At 35.5% G+C, this 20,405-nt stretch overlaps 1 protein-coding gene across 4 annotated transcripts in view; it reads right to left on the bottom strand.

Moving 5' to 3' along the window:
- The window catches only part of shn (zinc finger protein schnurri), a 472,944-nt gene that overhangs the window by 42,074 nt on the left and 410,465 nt on the right, over positions 1–20,405 (bottom strand). For all 4 annotated transcript variants that reach the window (XM_081755807.1, XM_081755808.1, XM_081755806.1 and 1 more), the window contains exons 3-5: positions 11,206–16,016; positions 6,689–6,782; positions 386–506 (exon numbers count right to left, since the gene is read on the bottom strand). In XM_081755807.1, the coding sequence (XP_081611933.1) occupies positions 386–506; positions 6,689–6,782; positions 11,206–16,016 (5,026 nt within the window). The remainder of the gene's footprint in view (positions 1–385; positions 507–6,688; positions 6,783–11,205; positions 16,017–20,405) is intronic.

The following is a 20,405-nucleotide window of genomic DNA, read 5'->3' as shown; positions in this document are numbered from 1 at the left end:
ACGAGATATACTACTAGCAGAAATGTAAGTTCTTCGCATGGAAAAGATATGGCTTATGGAAAATGTTTGAAAGAATATCTCCTTGGGATACATATTTCAATCAAAATGGAAAAAAAAAAACAGCTCCATGAAAGTGTTTTCGAACAGGTCAGCCATTTTCCTAACTTTGGGCATTTTATGAAGACAAAATTGGAAATTAAAATGTCTATAATGGAAGGTGTCCCTTTAAAAGCGAAATTGTCGATGTTTCTGATGTTTGTTAACGCATAAAAATAATACATTATGTATTTGACTTACCTAATGGTTGACCCTTAAAAATAGTACATCAAGTCTTTAAAACTTATCTAATGGTTGGACCTTAAAAAATAACAAATCTTTAACTTACCTAAAGTTACAGTGTTTACACGTGAAAGGACGGACATCAGTGTGGGTTCGTATGTGTTTCTTCAGCATCGAGGGCTTCTTACACCGGATGCCACACTCTTCACATACATAGCGGCCGCGACCTGAAATTAAATATAACCCATTAATAATTTATTTTAAAGATTAATTCGAGTCTCGATTCTTATACATTTTGTTTTATTTTAGGTGCAGAGTGCTAAACTTCCTCCTCTCCTTGTCGTTCGGTAAGTACCAGTGCCAAGATTTTTCAAAGGAAGAGATTTAATATGTTTGGTTCCCATTTTTTAACGGTAGACATCCCAAGTGCCAGACTTTATAGGGTTAAACACACAATTATGTATTGTCTGCATTAAAGAAGTAGCAGTATCAGGTGTATACCACAAGAAGAAATTTGGTTTGTATGGCGTGATATTTTTTCAATTACTATTGAAGCCAGAAGTGGTAGTGGATTTCTAACACTTCTGGTTTTAGTAAATATATTAGACATGGATATCAGAGTATTCTTAGAACGGTGAACTGACTTCAGAAAACTGCTTCTTGCTATTTTATTCTATACCGATCAATGTTAAAACTGAGAGTGGTTGATTTCTTTACACTTCCGCTTTGAATAGGTTAAGAGTGAAGATTGTACCTACGCTTTGAATAGGTTAAGATTGAAGATTCTTAAAATGCTTAATAGATTTAAAAAAACACGCTTCTCGGTATCTGTTTGGCGATTTTACTCTATAGTAATTAACATTAACACTGGAAGTACCTGATTTCTGCCACTTCCGGTTTGAATAGAGGATTAAGAGAAAATATACATATTTTTAGAACAATAAATCAAATTGTTTCTTGCTATCTATTATCGTTTTAACTCCATCGCGATCATCATTTTAACCAAAAGTGGTTGATTTTTCCCACTTTCACATTTAATAGAGTTAATCAGTGGCGGATCCAGGGGGCAATCGCCCTTCCCCCCCAGAAGAGGAAACTTTCTTATTTTATACATATAAATAAAACCCATCCCAGAGTTTGAAGCTGTTAAAAAGTATCTCTAAGTAGCAGTATGACAACCCACCGTCCCCCCCTTCCAAAAGTCGGTCCTGGATCCGCCCCTGGAGTTAAGGATAAAGACGAAATGTATTCTTGGGACGTTTAATCAAATACAGAACACCACTTCCTGATATTTATTACTAGGGCAACCATACAGCATAAAAAACAGTAAAAGCATAATGAAATTTTCCACCTATAGTTGGTACCATATCTGTGATTTTAACCACTTTACATATCCAAATTTGCTAGTTACATATAAGCATAATTTACAGAAATAAAGCATAATGCTTAATGCTTTTTATTCCAGAACCTTGTGTCTAGGTACAACAAAGAAAAATATGTTAATATATTTTGTACCAAAGAACAAAATATCAACAAAGGCTGCTATCAATGCCGCAAACAATGGAAATCAACTGCCAATTGCCTTTACACGTAACAATGGGAAGTTCGAATTCCTCCTCTCTCCGCATCTTGATGCAATTTTGTACCACCGTACCTTGATGCACCTTATTGATGTAATTTTAGTGGGGAAAATTAATAGTTTCACATACATTTTTAATGCTTGTGTAATGAAACCGAGTAAAATGAAACAAATATATAATAGAGATGGGTAAAAATGAAGTACAATTCAAGGAACAGCATATTAAGGCATAATTTAGGAAAAAGCATAATATACAGCTGTATAAAACATAAAGTTGGTTGCCCTATTCAGGGGCGGATCCAGGACGGACTTCTGGGGGGGGGGTTGTAATACTGCTACTTAGAGCTACTTTTAACAGCTCCAAACTCTGGGATGGGTTTTATTTATATATATAAAGTAAGAAAGTTTCCTCTTCTGGGGGGGGATCACCCCGATCGCCCCTCTGGATCCGCCACTGGCCCTATTTATTACCGTTTTAGCTCTATAGTGATCAACGTTAAAACCGAAAATGGCTTATTTCTACCACGTGAAGTGGATTCATAAGCTCCATGAATAGCCAGATTCCTAACTTTTGTCTTTATGTCTTAACCAAAATTGATGGTGATTCAGTAACTAGTTCTTGATTTTATATTATATTTATTTATTTTGTAACCTGGAAACACACGGACGGACAGGGTAAATATATTACGGAGTTTTAGTAAATGAAACTCTTTAAATAAAATGACTCGTGAAGAAGGAAGCAATATACAGTTGTACAGAGTCAAACCACAAGAACGTCACCAACACAGACTATTGGTGCTGCTTCACGCCAGTCAGCACCAACAAGAAAGATATACCTTAAAAAATATTTATTGAATTAGATAGTGACGATACAGAATATAACTTTATTCCTTTGTCTTAGTTCAAAGTTAAAAGTTATGCCACATTTTAATATGGTTATTCTGTATATTTTAAGAAAATAGGTTTGTAACAATTTTTTGAATCTTAACATAAATTCATCTTCTAAATTTTGGAGTAACCATAGTGATATGACCTTTATACTTTATTCTCGTGTTTATATGAGTAAAATTTGGCGTGTTTATTACTAAAGTTTCATTAATAACTGAGAATACGTTCGACTAATTCTATACTTGAATTAGAACAATCTTTTTGACTATTCTAATAAGAAGAGTTTAACAGTGTTATTTAAAGAGCATTACTTTTAAATTATTATTTACAAGATGCACTGAGTAATCTTTCTATTGTCTTTTAAGATTCTTAGCAACAAATTCCCCTTCCGCCTCAAAGTTGGTGACCCCATTGCACTGTACTTCCATTCTGATATTAATATTCTTTTCTTTATATTATTTTCTTAAATTCTCTCATTACTAAATCGAAGGTTACGTGAATCCTAAAATTCTATTGGTTATTAGTACATTTGGATGTTTCACACAATAAATAAATTAAAAGCGTTTATTGTTTTCCTCTTTTAATTGAATAATAATTGCCAATATTTAATATTATTATTTTTTCAACAATAGTGTACTTTCTATGGCAATGCAACTGTCATAGCTTTATTCCCAGTGCCAAATTGATATCAAAGGCTTCCTTTACTGGAAACGGAACGATATCAAAGTATGCTCGTTACCAAAGAAAACGCCTCGTACAGAAGCTTTCACTTTTCTTTAATTTGTGGTTATAAATTCTTAAAATTAACTATGTGATATTGTAAAATAGTATCTTCAGTTTCATTGCATGAAGACAAATTATCATCAAAGTTAGTCGACTTCAGTAGGACAAGACAGTAGCTTATTATACAGCATAGTATAAAATCTATTTTGCTCTATCGTCAGCCGTTGTTAACTTGCAGCAGTCAGTTGCTTGCCTGGATTTCATATGTTTCTAAATTCATAATGTAAACACATAATCTTGTTTTCATATACAAAATTATTTATATTTCTGTAACCTTAATAACAGTAGCTTAATGATATATCTGTTATTATTACAATTGCTGTTATTCTTTCTCTTTTATTATTATAGGTCGCTGATGATAAATAAGCAACTAACTCAACCTTTACAACCGGTCGTGAGTATGAGTATTCGTAAATCGACGACTAACTATACCTTCAAAACCCATACAGAGGGTATATCTGGAAGCTGTAGCCTATTGTACTATAAACGAAGATAAGAAACGGAAGTTTGTATATTTTGATGAGAAAAAAAGAAAGAAAATCATTTTATTACGAGTTCTTATTACTAAGTTCAATTAAAAAAAAAAAAAAAGAGTAAATAATTCTGTTTCCAATTTGAAACAGAAATGAAATAATAAAGTGATCACATACTTTATGTGAAAGATATAGGTGCGGATAAGTCTTTTTACGATAGTTCATGTCAGGCACGTAGCCAAGGGGAAGGGGGGCCGGACATTCCCCCCCCCCTTTTCGAGACTAGAAATGAAAAAAAAATTAAGGAAGGATGAAACAAAATGAAATGAGAAAAAGAAGGATCAGCGTTAAAAATAAAAAGCTACAGAAAGCTTTTGGTTACTCTCTCTTTTGAGGAGATTTGTATTACTTGCAATACATGGTGGCGAGGTGAACGAGATAACCTGGAAGAGTCAGGGAATCTGAAATTTCTAGAAAAGTTACGGAATTCTCAGAATTTTTGTTACTAGTCAGTGAAGTCAGGGAGATTTCAAGCTTCCGAAAGCATAGTTCCAATGTGTAACAGCATGGACATTTTTTATAATAATTTTTCGTCATCGCATCCTTGCAGTATCAAACATGTTATTACAAAAACAATTTTCTACTGCTCCTTTCACCTGATATTTGGAACAGACAGTAGTTGACGGAATAATAGAAACAAAAATGTATGTGGAAAAAAGTTGTTAACAGTTGATTCAACAGAGAAAGGAACGCAGATGATGTAAAATATTTTACAAGACATTATTGAGTATGTACTATTTATAATAGTTGAGGTCATAATAAAAGGAAAATTGTTATATTTGAATAAAAAGAGGAAGGACGTAAATATTGTAAAATCTTTTTCAATAGTTTTATTATTATTTTACTCTAGATTTCTTCATAGTTTGTTATTAAAATACTTATCAACATATCCTCATTTTATCGTCCTAACTAACCAATATTTGTTAATAGTAAAGTAGTTTAGATTGTTCGAGCTTTTGGGCCTTCAGAATTTCATGTCTCCCCCCCTTCGTTACGAAATCCTGGCTAAACGAACCAATATATGTTACAGTAAAATAGTTTAGAATGATTTAGCCCTTGGTGTGACGACCACAGTATTTAATGTCGCGCCCCCCTCCACCTTCACGAAATCCTGGCTACGTGCCTGGTTCATGTGCATGGATTTGGATTTGAAGGCAGCAGGTTGATACACTCCGTCCACACGCTGCTTGTGGCTGGAAAACTACGTATCTCTAATGCCTTGAATGTGTATGAGACCCGTAGCCAGCCCAGGGACAATGACAAAACATCCTGGAAACTGTTTATTTATTATTTATGGAATCAGTAACAGAACTCTGAATCCTTTTTTAACTTACATTGTTAAATGCTTATTTTTTTAACATATATTTATCTAACAAGCAATTCAAAGTTTCAGTGGCGGCTGAAGGTGATCGCAGTGGGTGCTAATCCTCCCTGTGGCCACTCCCTAGCTATAGGGCTGCTCTACATTGTATCGATGTTCGCAGTTAACATTCCGTACCTTGGTGCAACTATTGTTTGGAAGTGATTCTGAACTCATGCCTTTGATGCTTGTCATGCTACAATAATAGTACATTTGAATTTGAAATTCTTCGAGTGTGAAAATGTCAATGGGAGGTGTGTGCTGCATTTAGCAAGAAAATTAACAGTTTATGCACAAATCAGCAAAATGAATTAAATTGAATTTAATTTAGTACATAAAATTGCAATAATTTCATATCTAGTTTTGCTTTAATTTAAAAATTCTCTACAATGTTCTGTTTTAGAGAAGGCAGAAAGGTAATTTAGAACGGGCTTTAGCACCTCCCTAGCTACGAGCCTGCAAGCATGTGTCTTTTTTTTTTTTTTTTTTTTTTTTTTTTTTTAAATTTGCGAAGAACTGCGGTGGTAATGTGTATGAGTAACGTAACTATATGGTAATAAACTAACTGGAATCGTACGATTGAAATGCACTGTACACATTTAAACCAAAATTCATAACTGAAAACCAACACTCTATCTAGATTATCGCAAATGTGTAATTTTTAGACCTTTTAAGACAGTAAGCTAATAAAATCGTAGAAAGAATAGATTTTTCGTTTTAAAGATAAAACAGATTTTTCGTTTTATCATAAATTAGTTCCTCGAAAAACAACTCTAAAAAGTGTTCATTCTCGTAGCAAAAGCGCAATACATAAACCAGAAATACCGTTCGCAATTTAGAAGCGGTTCTTTTATTATAAAAGGTTATTTATAAACATTTATTAACAACTTTCTTTAAAATGATTTTCATTATAAAATTACTGGAAATACTATTAATAAATAAACTAAAAGAAATACCGAAAAAACTCATTAAGAGAGAAGAGCACTAAACTATCATCCTACCATTTGAAATTTCAAAATCTTTTGAAAATTTATTTGTCAACAGCTTCTCACTTAAAAAGATATGTAAAATACAACACTGTGTATTCGTAAACTTACACACCATACAAGAAACTTTGGAATTTAAATTTCAAATTTTACTAATTAAAACACAATTATACAATTATGCCACATAAATTTCAAACTTTGCCAATTAAACTACAGTTTATCAACTAAACACAAGCAAATTAAACAGCATATTGCGATAATATATTGAAAAGAAAATTACCTCTTCCTCTTACATAGATATATTCTTCATTTGACTCAAAACCACCTTCGAAAATCTTTACACGCTTTGGCGGTTTTTCATTTGGTGAGGAAGTCTGAAAAATAAATGAAACAAGTTTAAAATCGTAAATAGTTATTTCTTCGATATTTTGATTGTATTGTTCTTCTTTACAAACGAGTGCCTTTAATACCACAATAAAACATACCTTCTTTGAGTTAAACACTTGACAATATTACATTCATAAGGAATTATGTTGAATAATAATAATTTCATTGGATTTACAACGTTTTTCAAATGGATATATAATGAAAATACGTACGAGTAATTAGAATTCATATATATGTATAGGGGGTGATTCAGGAAAAAGATCTTTCGTACCATCTAATTTTTATGATTACTATACACTAAATAGAAGGAACAATTGCCAAAATTGTATTTCTTACTGCATTGGTAGTTCGCGTATATGCCTCCGTAAGAGGAAAAGCAACTGGAGTATGAAAATACAGGGATAAATTACTACATTCATAGCAGTAATGTACACAAGATTACATAATCGGAGAAAACAGTACGTAACAAAGTTTCCCCTGCATATTAGATAATCCTGACCAATAAAGAGTAGAACTGGTTTCATAGCCAAAGATTTACATTGATCTTAGAAACCGAAAAACACCTTCTCCGCTTCAGTGACTAACACTGGTCGAAATACAAGAGTTCAGAGAAAATAACTATTTATCTAAGCAATTTTTTAAAAACAAAATACCATTTAAAAGTTTATATGCGTAATTTTTTTTTCATTCATAGAAAATACTATTCAATTTCTCCATGAAATTTTCAAATACGAATTAGTAAAATCCATATCAGTATGCTGTTGTTTTAAAAATTCAATGATTATGTGCTTCACCGGAGAACTGCTCTACAATAACTAGCAAACACTTAACTATTTTACTAAAATATACTGTGAAAGTATTCAAATAATAATAATAATAATAATAATAATAATAATAATAATAATAAAGCTGAGAAATACTACAATTTATTTTTTGAACATAGCACGATGAACACATTTTAGCAGAGGATTGAAACTTGATAATATTGTTAATTTCTGTGAATGTAACGGAAATTCATAAATATACACTTTGCCATAAGGATATAGTGTTATAAATTAATATTAAACATAATATGAATGGAAAACACCTTATCATAAATGTAACGTAAGCGGCGCGCAAAGAATATATTTAAATTGAAATTCTTTAATGTTTATTCACCTGTATACAAATTGTTTCAGGGCCGCGGTGGCTCTTTGGTAGAGCGTTCACCTCTGGTGCATGGGGTCCCGGGTTCAAACCCTGCTCCCGCCAAGTGAGCTTTGTGGTGGACAAACACCGTGTGCGTGGGTTTTCTCGGGGTTCTCCCGTTTCCTCCCACTTTCTTCATTCCACCATTTCATTCATTTCTCATAATCATCGTCTCCTTTAGTCTAGGAGGCATAAACGTGGGACGTAAAACTCAAAGATTTCATTTCAAATTATTTCAAGTCGCCAAAAGTTTTCAATACGTACGGATGTTTTCATCAGTCGGAAATGAAGAAGCGGCTTCTTTTTAAAAGAGAAGGGAATAAGTAACTAAATATCTAGGATAGATAGTGGTTCACTCAAATCTCTTGACAACCGCTTCTATCATTAGTACAGTAAGTTGACTTAATATTAATACTGTATGATTGTATTACTATGTATTTGTATTTCATTATTATTATTTTAAAAACATCAAAGGCGTCATTTCGTATCAGTTTGCGTCAGAGCAACGCAATACTAGCTTTCTCATGGAAACTAAACACACGTTAACATAAACGAATTGTTTTCAAATCGGTAGAATTACATTTCTAATAGTTAAGTCCAATAAAAGATTAAAGTATTACGCTTCATTATCTAATACATATATATTACATTCTCAAAAATAGTACCAGAGAATTATTATTATTATTATTATTATTATTATTATTATTATTATTATTATTATTATTATTATTATTATTATTATTACAATAAATTTGCGATTATTCAAAGTAATTGGGACCGAGCCTACCTCGGATAATACAGAGATCACCTGTTATTGTATGTGCTGTAAATTACAAAACTTTTTTACGCGGGAATTGTTTATTATACTATAATAAAACTTTTTTTAAAAATGTTTTTCCATATTTAAAGTGTCATATAAAACTTATTCTTTTAGAAAAAGTAACTGTTTTCTGGAATATCTTTTGGCCTATCATTGACGTTGAGATGTTAGAGCGATAAACGATGACAGACGGCCGATCCTAAGATTTGGAACTTAGCAGTTCGGCAACAATCAACATGCGTCCCATCTCTTACAACAACTGTAATTTGCGATTTTTTATAGATTGCCTCGGTTCATTCAGAGGCTCGGTTAACCGGAACTCCGATAATCGTGAGTCTACTGAGTCTACTGTATTAGTAAGTTTTGGATCTAGAAGTAGAGAATTTTAACAATCGGTTCGGGTGATCCGATGCGAAGCGTCTGAATGACAACACTGGGTCTGGTAACTTTAAGGTTGGGTTACCATACGTCACCATTTATGCGGACATATTTGTATCTGAAGAGTAAAAATGTTCGTCCGCGTACATTTTCCGAAAGTCACTGATTTGTTTTTTAAACTCAAGAATATTCTTTTTAATCTATCGTAATAGTGCTCAATGAAGAATGTAGGGTTGGTTGTCTTGGCATGACAAATGCTCTCGTGGTGCATCGCGCATTCATATTTCCTCTTGTGCTCTCAGTACCTTTTTACCCGGTTATTCTAGTGTTTTGTGAACATATTGTCATATTTAAATGATTAAGACTATGCACATTGTGCTTATCATATCCTATTTCGGCATTTTAGAATTAGGTAACTCTACATTAAGGACAACAAATGACAATTTAATGATGAAATTGGCCATAGGAGATTGGCAGCACCGATGGTCAAGATGATACTACAAGAATAGGAAATTACTAGAGAATTGTAGTTCTTGTACGGGAAAATAATCCGTTGAATTTGTGAGGTAAAGAACTGAATTGCTTGTCTCAAAAGCATCTTCTGAAAGAAACTATTTTTTCTTCACCTTTTCAACGACCAGTATGTGTTGAAAGATTTCGGTGATTCGAAACAAGCTGTCTACAGAGAGGTAAATAAACAATATCATAAGTGATTTCAAACAAAACACATACTTCATATCTCTGAAAGGATGGTATCTGAGAACTATGAAGAACCTGAAAAATAAAATAAAATAACTATTGCAAAATAACCAATATATTAACCATGTTAATTGCCTTTGATTTAGATAGATTTATTACCACCCTTTAAAATTTGCATAGTTTCCTCGTGGCTCTGTGAATAGCATACAACCCTTTGAAACGGAAGAACTAGGTTCAATTCCTTCAATTCCATATGGTTCGAATCCCACGTTAAACTGCAGGTCCACGTCTCACATAGCCTCACTGCAGAAAGACACGCTAAACTCAAATCAAATAACACTAAAATTTAGATTTACGAGCGTGAATTTAATGTGGGAACTTTTCTTTCTTCTTATTATTATTTTCTTAATTGTGTATTTTCTGATATATTTCTTCTTTATTTTTATTCGCAAATGTCTTCACATGTTACTGTAGGCAATATTGGTTAATCCTTCTGTGTCTTTCATATACACTTCACCTGAATTTGAAGTCTTGCACACATCACCTCACCTTTTTCTTCGATTCTATGTCAAGTATCAAAAGCACGCAACGTGAGTAGTTTAACTATTGGATTTAGAAGCCCAAATACCAAATTTCATGTTTCTAATCTTAAGGAATTCGAAGATGTGGGGATCTTATTATAATTATTACTGCCCCATTTTCCCTTTACAATATCGTTATATATATATATATATATATATATATATATATATATATATATATATATATATATATGGTATCTTACGTCTCAAATCCTACGTACTGTCCAAATTTCAACTTTCTGGCTTAGGAGTTGGGTCTACCCGCTGATCAGTCAGTCAGAACTTTTTCATTTATATATAGATATTAGTATAACTGTTAGGATAACCAAATACCCCCTACGTACAACCCTCTACTTTCATGTTTTTCATCTAGTAGTCCGCAAATTATTTTATATTTTATAAGTTAATTAAATATTATGTCAAAATATTCTTGCTGAATACATTTTAAAGAAATTGACAAATAAACACTAAAAGTGCATTATTCCCCCTCCTCCTCTTTCCAAATCCGCAAATGTTTGACATATTCTTTTTCCTGACTGGTAAATATAAACAAAAAACCGTTTTTCTACCTAATTAACATCCACTGACATCAATATATTGTTCATTCCACCAAAGATATTTAAACTCACGTGTTTTGTAGTGCTTCACCATATACTTTTATAAATATTACTTCATACCTATTGGAACTTACCTCATCCATTTACCGTAGAACCTGTACATTATTTTATATCTGTTAGAACTTACCTCAACAGAAGATCCTGATTTGGTCCCTGCACTGGCTGCCCCTTGAATCTTCTTTTCCGTTACAGAATCACCATCCTTATTCTTCTCAGAATGTCCACTGGGCTGCTTACTATCCTTGTCTACATCAACACCTTGCTCAGACTTGGTTTTATGTTTCCTTGTTTTCCAGTATGAAGAATGCGTCAGTATCATTGGTTGGTCCGCTTGCCTAGCAACTGTAGTTCCAGAAGGTCTATGTCTTGAATCATACAAAGCCATTGCTTTACCAGGCGTCAATCCAAACGGATTTGGTTTCGAGTTACATACCTGCCAGTTAGAGTACATGGAAAGTTTTGGATTCGTACTTTGTGGCACATACATTGGTTGAGGTCTGTTGTTGCAACAAAAATATACTCGCGTTGAGCATTTTAGCCCCAGATATGTATAAGCATGTCCGTTTAGATACAGCTGTCCATACGATTTCTTCGGCCGTGGAGTTTCTGGACTGACCAATGTCATCCCAGTTACGCTATGTTTCTTTAGTTGATACGTTCCTGGCTTGAGAGGAAGAGATGTAGGTCTTAGGAATTTATTTCCCGATTTTTTACTGTCTCCCTTATCATCTTTCGTAAGTGGAACTTCAGTCGTTGATGCTGGAGATGAGCTTCTCGGTGGACTTGACGTGGCAGGATCAACTTTTATCCTTGGAATCGTTGACGACGACGCTGATGGTTGTGTGTGACTAGACGTTACACTAGGAAGTTGTGGAGGCACTGATTTTGTTGTTTTGCTTAATTGACTCAAATTGACTTCAGATGTTGTTGTAGTAGACGTCGTAGTTGATGCTGAAGATGTCACTGGTATCTTCAATGAAATTTCCTTAGAGGGGCTCGCCAGATCAAGTGGTTTTGGCGAAGAATCTCTTTGTGGCGATGATATAATGCCTGATCCACCACTAAGACTTTGTGGCCCAGGCATACCGGGAACATAAGGAATAGGTTTTCCACCATGCATGATAATACCAACACCTTCAGGAAATGGTGTCCCAGCAGGAGACCTTAACGCTTTCTCCTGCGGAAATCCATGCAGAAGCGGAGAACGGGGTAATGTGAGCGGATTGTAAGCTGTAATATTAGTAAGAGGATTGAGCGAGCCATCAGGCAACAATGAAGTGAACGGTACGCAAGGAATATGACTAAGTGTTGGTGCCGGGATACCTGGAACTGCCAAATTAGGAGTTGCGATGTTAGGTACAATAGGAAGAGAAACAGCAAATATCTTGGAGTCAGGATATGATGCTGTATTTGCGGATGTATATTTATGAGGTGTCGATTGCAGGTACTGTACGCTTGATGAACCAACAACACTACCATTCTTTAACTGTTGCTTCATACAGTTGTTTGTGTTAATCGCCTGACCGCCTGATGTGGACACAGTTGATGAATTACTACACAATTTATTACTATCTGATTTCTGTACTTGCATGATAGTACCTCCTGAATTTAGACCAGATTTTGCTATTGTTACAACAATATGTGAGCTGTCTGCCACACTACCAGATTGATTCGATCCTTGATTATTCTGCTCGGACCCATCAGCACTGTTAGCTTTACTTTGAGGAAGTAATGATGCATTCGAAATTGTAAGCACAAGATCCGAGACAGGACTTTTACCACGAAGAGGGTCAATTCGAAATGTTTTTGTTTCAGGCCCATCACAAATCTGAACTTCTCCGCCAAACATCTGTAAGGAATTTGCTCGCATTGGACATTTTGACAGTTCTTCCAGAGATCGAAGAGTTGTGGTGCCACACAAACTTCCAGCCGACAACGGACGTACATCAGGAGAGCCTATGGAGCTTTGTGGTGTTTGTCGACCTGCCTGAAGACTTGTGTCAATTGATAATTCGACAAGTCTTCTCTTTTTCAAAGGAGGTTCTCTTTCAATAGTATCATCTTTCTTCACATATGCTCCTTCCGTGCTTGGAACTTCTTGCATTTTTTGGTAACTTTCTACCAAAGGAGTATTTCCCAGCCACGGACCAGGAGATGGGAAAGACGTAGATCCTTCCTCAGTGCCTTTAGAATCATCATGAATTTTCACTTTTGGAGGTTTAGGTCGGCCTCTCAATATGGCACTTGACTCTTCAATCTTCTTCTCCGGGGTTCTTGAACGATGAATTTGGATACCTTCGGATGACCTTGCAGACAGTGGCACTCTACTCGGGCTATGTTGCGGCGATACAGGATGAGATGGTGGCGGCAACTTTGTCGTATCACCTTTGCAATAGTACAAGTGATGAATTTCAAGGTTTTCAGCATTTCTATATGCAATTTTACAACGAGAGCAAGCATATGGACCACCTTCTTCATGATTGTTTGGTTTAGAAACATTTGGGAGGTAGACCAATGGTAAAGAAGTACTAAGATATGGCGCGGTAGGATCTCCTGCAATTATCTCTGCGCCACTTGGAAGTGTTCCATATGGAGGCAATCCTGAAGCAGCTCGTGCCTGAAGCAGCAGATCTTTGATAATGGAGCCCTCAGGATTTTGAGGGTGATAAAGTTTATCGTTATTCTTCTGAACTGCTTCTCCAGGAGATCCAATTCGAGGAAATTTATTCGGTTGCCCCCATTTTAATAATAAATCTTTCACTGAACTTGGAGCACCTGGAAAACCTTCAGAAAAGCATCTCTTACGATGCATTTCAGAATTACTATTATTGTTGTTGTTGTTGCTAGTTGATAAATTTAATGGTCCAGACTGCTGCTGAGGAACTGGAGTCGTCTCTCTTGAAGGAACACAGGTTACGGTTTCCAATGTCATCGTGGCACCACCACGTAAAGTTACTGATGCAGGACTGGCTCGTTCACCTTGTAAAATGGGTATGTCAGCATTTAAACTAAAGCCTCGTTCTCTTCCGCCAATTACTACTGGTAGCTTTGGTTTCTCGCCTTCCGTTTTAGGCCCCAAGAGAGCAAGAGCGAGCTTTGACTGTGACTGCTGAAAAGCAGATTGAGCAGTTATATAAGTCGGTTGAGTCACCATGTTCTCACTAAAACTTTTCCTTCTTCGTCTTGGGTCATCGTCATATGGTGACAATCTATCTTCTACAGAGCCAGAACTTAACTGTCTTACACACTTCTTAGACCAACTTATTGCAGCATCCAATCCTGGAGACTGTGATTCATTGGATCTTCTTCCACTCATGCTTGACGTTTGTCTGACGCTTGGAACTGGACTTCCAGGACTGTCACTACTCATTTGCCTCATGTACTTCTTTGGCCACAGTGGATCCATGGTCTCCATTATCGCCTCATTTTCGCTGATGATTTTACTAATATGCCTCTGAAGAAACTCTGGACTAGCAGATTTCAAAACTTTCGCAGACAACGGTGACTGTGAGGCTGCAGGAGTTGGTGAGGGGGCAGAGGCTAAAGACGGTGAGAATGTCGTCATGGTTAACGAGGAAGGTGTTCCTCTGAGAGCCGGTGGCATAGTTACTAATGGCGTGCTTCCGAAAGTAGTCTGAGGTAATGATTGGGCATAAAGTGTATAACCAGATGTAGTAGTGTTTAAGATGACTGAAGAAAATGTTGAGGGAATGCCGGAGGGTTGATGTTGAACAGTTGTGTGAAGAGAGCTCGAATTGCTACTACTATTCATGTCAATGGATGACTCGGAATCCGTTCTGCTTCTTGGCACAAATATGGAAGTAGCTTGTGAATGTGAATCATTTGGTTGAGTCTTTGCTGCATCAGATTGATGATTCTCGTCACTTTTGTACAGAGCGGTATGAAATTTAGGCTTATAAATAATCCGATGCTTTTCCTCGTTTTCATGCGACTGTGATTGAGAATGCGAGGGAGAGGGATCGCGGGTAGCTTCTTTCAGTCTGTCCTTCAAAGGTGTAAAGCTCTTATGTAATGATGTGACAACGTGTCCGCCGGTTGTCGACTGTGAGGTAGAGCTGGAAGTCTGCCCTGAGCTGGAGAGGGATGGAGTGGAACATGTAAGTGTCTGGGGTGCTGGGGAAGATGCCGGAGGAGTGCTATCACAATTATCTTCCCCTTCTTCTGTGTCGGACACCGCTTCCTGAAAAGAAAATGATTCACCAGTTCCTGTATCTGCGCCTTCCATCTTAAGAGCATGCGCTCGAGATCGCTGATGCTTATATAGGTTACTTTTCGTCTTGAAAGCAATACCACAAGGAATACAAGGGTACGGGCGCTCATTTGTGTGAGAACGCATGTGTTTTTGAAGAACACTGGGTTTGGCACATGGCAACTTGCAATATGGACAGATATACCGACCTGAATTAAGTCTCTTCCGTTTGTCTTGTTCCTCACTATCTTCCACACCACTTTCCACAATCATACCATTAACAACACAATCGGATTCTCGCTTTTTATCACTTACGTCACTATCACTTTTAACCGACACCACCACTTTGTCTGATGTGGTTGTAGGTCGCTGCAAATCCCTCACTTGTGACGTATTCACATCTACAGATTTAGAACTCGACACGAAGGTATTGGTGGCACTGCTAACGTTTCCACACGGTGGTGAAACCGAGGAAGACACACTTGAATTGGCACTCACATTCTGAGAAACAGTCTTTACAGGCTGTGGAAGCATGTCTTGAGCACCATCACTATCAATAGTGGTGGCCATTTTCTTGAACTTCTTATGTCTGTACTTGAGATCTGTGTGGGACCCTGCCATATTGTTTTCAGTCTGAGGTCCTGAAGCAGTGGGCGTTGTGTTCTCTGTATTCCTTGGGCTCATGGCAGGTGCAGCGGACTCCACGGTTCCTGTGCCTCCTCCAGGATCTGCCAAAATAACAATAATACATGTCAAAATTCCCGCAAAAGTGTACATAATGAATTACTCAAATATTGCTTAAATCTTTTAATATGATACTAAGAGAAATTGTTCACTCTCATGATTTAATTATATACCATAGTGCATTGAAAATGTTTTCTGCTTTTGGACATCATATTGCAACTTGTTTTAACAGGATGCCAGTTAAATATTAACTTCCAGATGTGGACAAAATTCCTCTTAATCCAGGTTATGCATACGTTTTACATAATTTAGCTATAGTATTACGTACAGAATTACCGAATATGTAAAACAATGTGATAATATTGTAAGTAGTATGATTACGGTTGCCACCTGTCCCAAATTAGAGAGGACATCCCAAGTTTTAAGCATTTTTTTTTTTTTTTTAGGGACGCGTTATAGTGGAAAGAAGATGCGGGATCGGATTTTTTTTTTTAAATGCAGTTCATGGATGATAGTAGAGAGATCGACTTTATGTCAAGATGAAGGTATTAGCGAATCGCGTTGCATGAAAGTTTCCCAACTTGGCTAATTAACTGTAACGGTAAATAATAATAATAATAATAATAATAATAATAATAATAATAATAATAATAATAATAATAATAATAATAATAATACTAGTTGTTGTTTAGTGTCCCACGCTCCGAGACAAAGGAAGACACTGAACATGATAATAAACGAAATGATGAAATAAATAAAGTGGAAGGAAACGGAAAAATCCTTAGAACCCCCCCCCCACACACGGTATTTGTTCCCGCAAAATCCATTTGGGGACGAGCTTGAAACGAACCTGGAACTCCACACACCAGAGGTAGACGCTCTACCGCTGAGTCACCGCGACCCCATGATGATGATATCTTGTCTATCGAGATATAAGCCGAAATTGATCGGTCGCCTAATATGATTAAACCCGTACACAGATTTATTCTAGTGTGCTTTTTTTATAGTGCATAGTTTTAAACATCATTGCAGATCCTTTATTTACTGAAGTTTATTGCCCATCTTCAATACCGAGGCTCTATGTGACGTGGACTTCTAGTTTAAAGTGCAATCTCAACCACCGTAATGCATTCAATGTCAATGCACTCCCACCGGGAATCCAACTCGGGATCACGTGTTCCACAAGGGCGCGCGTTATCCACTAGACTAGCATGGAGGACAGTTAGATCACTAGGGAGGGCACATATTCTATTACGAAAGTCACGACCTAAAATCAGTCATGACGCTACACCGAACTCATGTTTTTCTGTACGTTACCGGTACCGTTTCTTTTATCCTTCAAATGCTAGTCGAATGTTTGCTCCCTTGCGAGGGGTCTGTCCTCTATAAGGGAGATAACTTGACAAAACATGGTCTTAGTGAGTATAGATTAGCTAGGAACATACCTTATCGCATGATTCCCGTATTTTATTTATACAATGAAATTTTCTTCCTGTATATTAAGTTTCTTACAATTCATTCTACCTCTTATATTCTAACTTGGGTGACTTTCTTTTCAGTATTATGAATTTATTATTATTGTTATTATTAGAATTAATTACAAAACCAAAACGGCTTTAAGTATTATTAATTACTAATCATGAATTTCTTATGTTCCAATGCTAATTCCAGAAAATTACCAAAGAAATTCCTGTTTGTACTGTAAAAAGCAAACAAATTTCACTGTAAGAATGCGAGTCGTCCTTGACAGTTTGAAGAACATTTCTGAATACTTTCAAGAAGAAATTAAGATAGGAAATGTTTGTTCGTGTTACATGAACAGAAATTTTCTCATTATTGTAGTCTAAAGTTCAACAGCAAAAAGATCGAACATATCAATTCGAAGTAACAATAAGGCAGTGAAACTGATAAATTTTGGTTTGATATATATATATATATATATATATATATATATATATATATATATATATATATATATATATATATATATATATATATATATATATATATACACGGTAGTACTTTCCATTTAACAGAACTGATACTACTTTTGAAAACTACTGTATTGATACGGTTCTGGCTTGGTTACTAACACAGAAATATTCCACTTCATTTAAGTAATTTTACATTCTGTCTTTATGTACCATCAATTAATGAAGATTGGACACTTATCTGATAACAAAGCTGGGACCACAAGCACGAAAAAATGAAACTAGATTTTAACGTATTACGTGCTTATACCTTTTAGAATAAAGGAGATGGGTGATTAATGAATTGAAGTGTATAATTATATTAAAAGTTGTTGGAATGAGAATACTGAGGAAAAATTCAGGAATCAGACAAAACTCGTAGACACAATTTTATACACTACAAGCTCATCGGTTCTAGGATCGAACCAAGGACACGTCTCACTGGAAGTGAGCACTCAACTACTTTTCTTTAAAAAAAATAGGGTTGCTTATCCAAAAATATTATGTGGGTTTTCTCGAGGTTCTCCCGTTTCTTCCCACTTTCTTCATTCCACCATTTCATTCATTTTTCAACATTGCCGTCTCGTTTAGCCTAGCCGGCATAACTGTGGAACGTAAAACTTATTTCATTCTATTTTTTACAAGCTTGTTTTCACGTGGCAGAAGAAAACCCATAAATTATAACGAATGTTTCATAATTTGTTTAAAATTTTAACTTTAAATGTGGAGAAGACCCTGTCTTGAATCCACTCTGATATAATCTTTAAAAAAAAAAAAAAAAAAAAAAAAAAAAAAAAAAAAATGAAAATGAAAATGTTCGAAGAGCATTGCCAGAACCCAGAAAGAACTTATACAGATTTTTTTCGACATTTATATAAAATTGTATATTAAATTTATTTGATTAAATTCAATGCATAATGCACTTACATATTTGTAGCCTACGTACTAGGGGATACTATACTGAATTAGCTATATTGAGCTGTCATTTTTTATCATCGTATATATACTGAAAATGCAGATATAACCAGTGGCCGCCAGTTACCATTTGGTACATCCTATTAGGTATTGATCAACACCAATATCATCTCTCTATGACTTACGGCCCCCTAGATATGGCTTCTTAAACATCCCAAAATCGGAACTTTTTGACCAATATCTGGGGAACGGTGGTCAGTTGGCCAGTGGCCACCAGTTACTATTTGGTATCAAAATGTTTACCATCCTTTTAGATATAGATCAACACAAATACCATCTCCCTATGACTTACGATCCCCTAGATATGACTCCTTAAATCTCCCGAAATCGGACAATTTTTGGCCAATATCTCCGGAACGGTAAGAGTGACGCGAAAATTTCCACAACTTCTTTTGGATAGTTTTTGATGCTCTATGAAAGAGAGGGCTCAAAACTGAAAAACTCGCAAACATACAGACATTGAAAATTCACTAACGAACTTTTTAAGTTCGTTGAAAATCCAGATAAGACTGTGTTACCCATGAGTTGACAGTCGATACGAGAAGTTGCATTTTGAATTCACGTCTCTCTCGCAAGGCAGACTAGTTCACCCAATCCTTAGACCAGCGTTTCCCAACCATTTCAACTTGCGGCACACTACGGGTGTAACTTGAATTCTCGCGGCACACTCATAGATATTAGTTGTAAATATAAAATACCGTTGTATTTTTTCTGTGATTAATGATCTTTCTCACAGAGAAGAAAGCTCGATCACTGGTTTTCCCCCGTGGTTAATCATTATGCTTACTTTTCATTCTAATTTTAAAAAAGAAAACAATTCAATGAAATATTGGAATCATGTTTGCAAAACTGCGCTTTCTTTTTCGAAAACTGTATCCAACCTTTCACTAAGAAGTTAGATCACTAAATAACAAACGAACGAACAAATCTCTTTTACTTTTAAGACACAAATGTAGGTAATTTGTATGCATGTTTGCTTTGTCGAAAGTATTGAATGATATTTTAAAATGTCAGGTTACGAAATAGTCTGCAACAATAAAGGAGCAACAATGGTCATAACAATGATAATACTTTTTTCAACATTAAAATTGTACACGGTATGAAACTTAAAATTATAGATTCATAGTAGAGGTTAATAGTAATTTGAAATACAAATATACATTTTCCCTTATGTCTTGCAATCTGATTGTTATAGAATTAATAATTTTGTTTCCATTTCCCCGCGGCACACCAGCGGCCCATTCACGGCACTCCAGTGTGCCGGGGCACACCGGTTGGGAAACGCTGCCTTAGACCCTCAAACACTATTTAAATATTACACGATTCATAGCAAATAACAAACGTGACTGTACGAACACAATGAAGAGGATTTATCAAGGTTTAAAGATAACGCAACGCATTACACCATATTCTGTAATAATAAATGCAGTTTAAATGTTGTTATATTAAGATCTTCGTCGACACTCTTGTGACGCAGGAAGAATTTGA

This window comes from Thermobia domestica, chromosome 4, assembly GCF_964235325.1.
Source record: "Thermobia domestica chromosome 4, izTheDome1.hap1.1, whole genome shotgun sequence".
Taxonomy (NCBI): domain Eukaryota; kingdom Metazoa; phylum Arthropoda; class Insecta; order Zygentoma; family Lepismatidae; genus Thermobia; species Thermobia domestica.
Note: the sequence above shows the minus strand (reverse complement) of the source record. Positions and strands in the feature narration are given on the sequence as shown.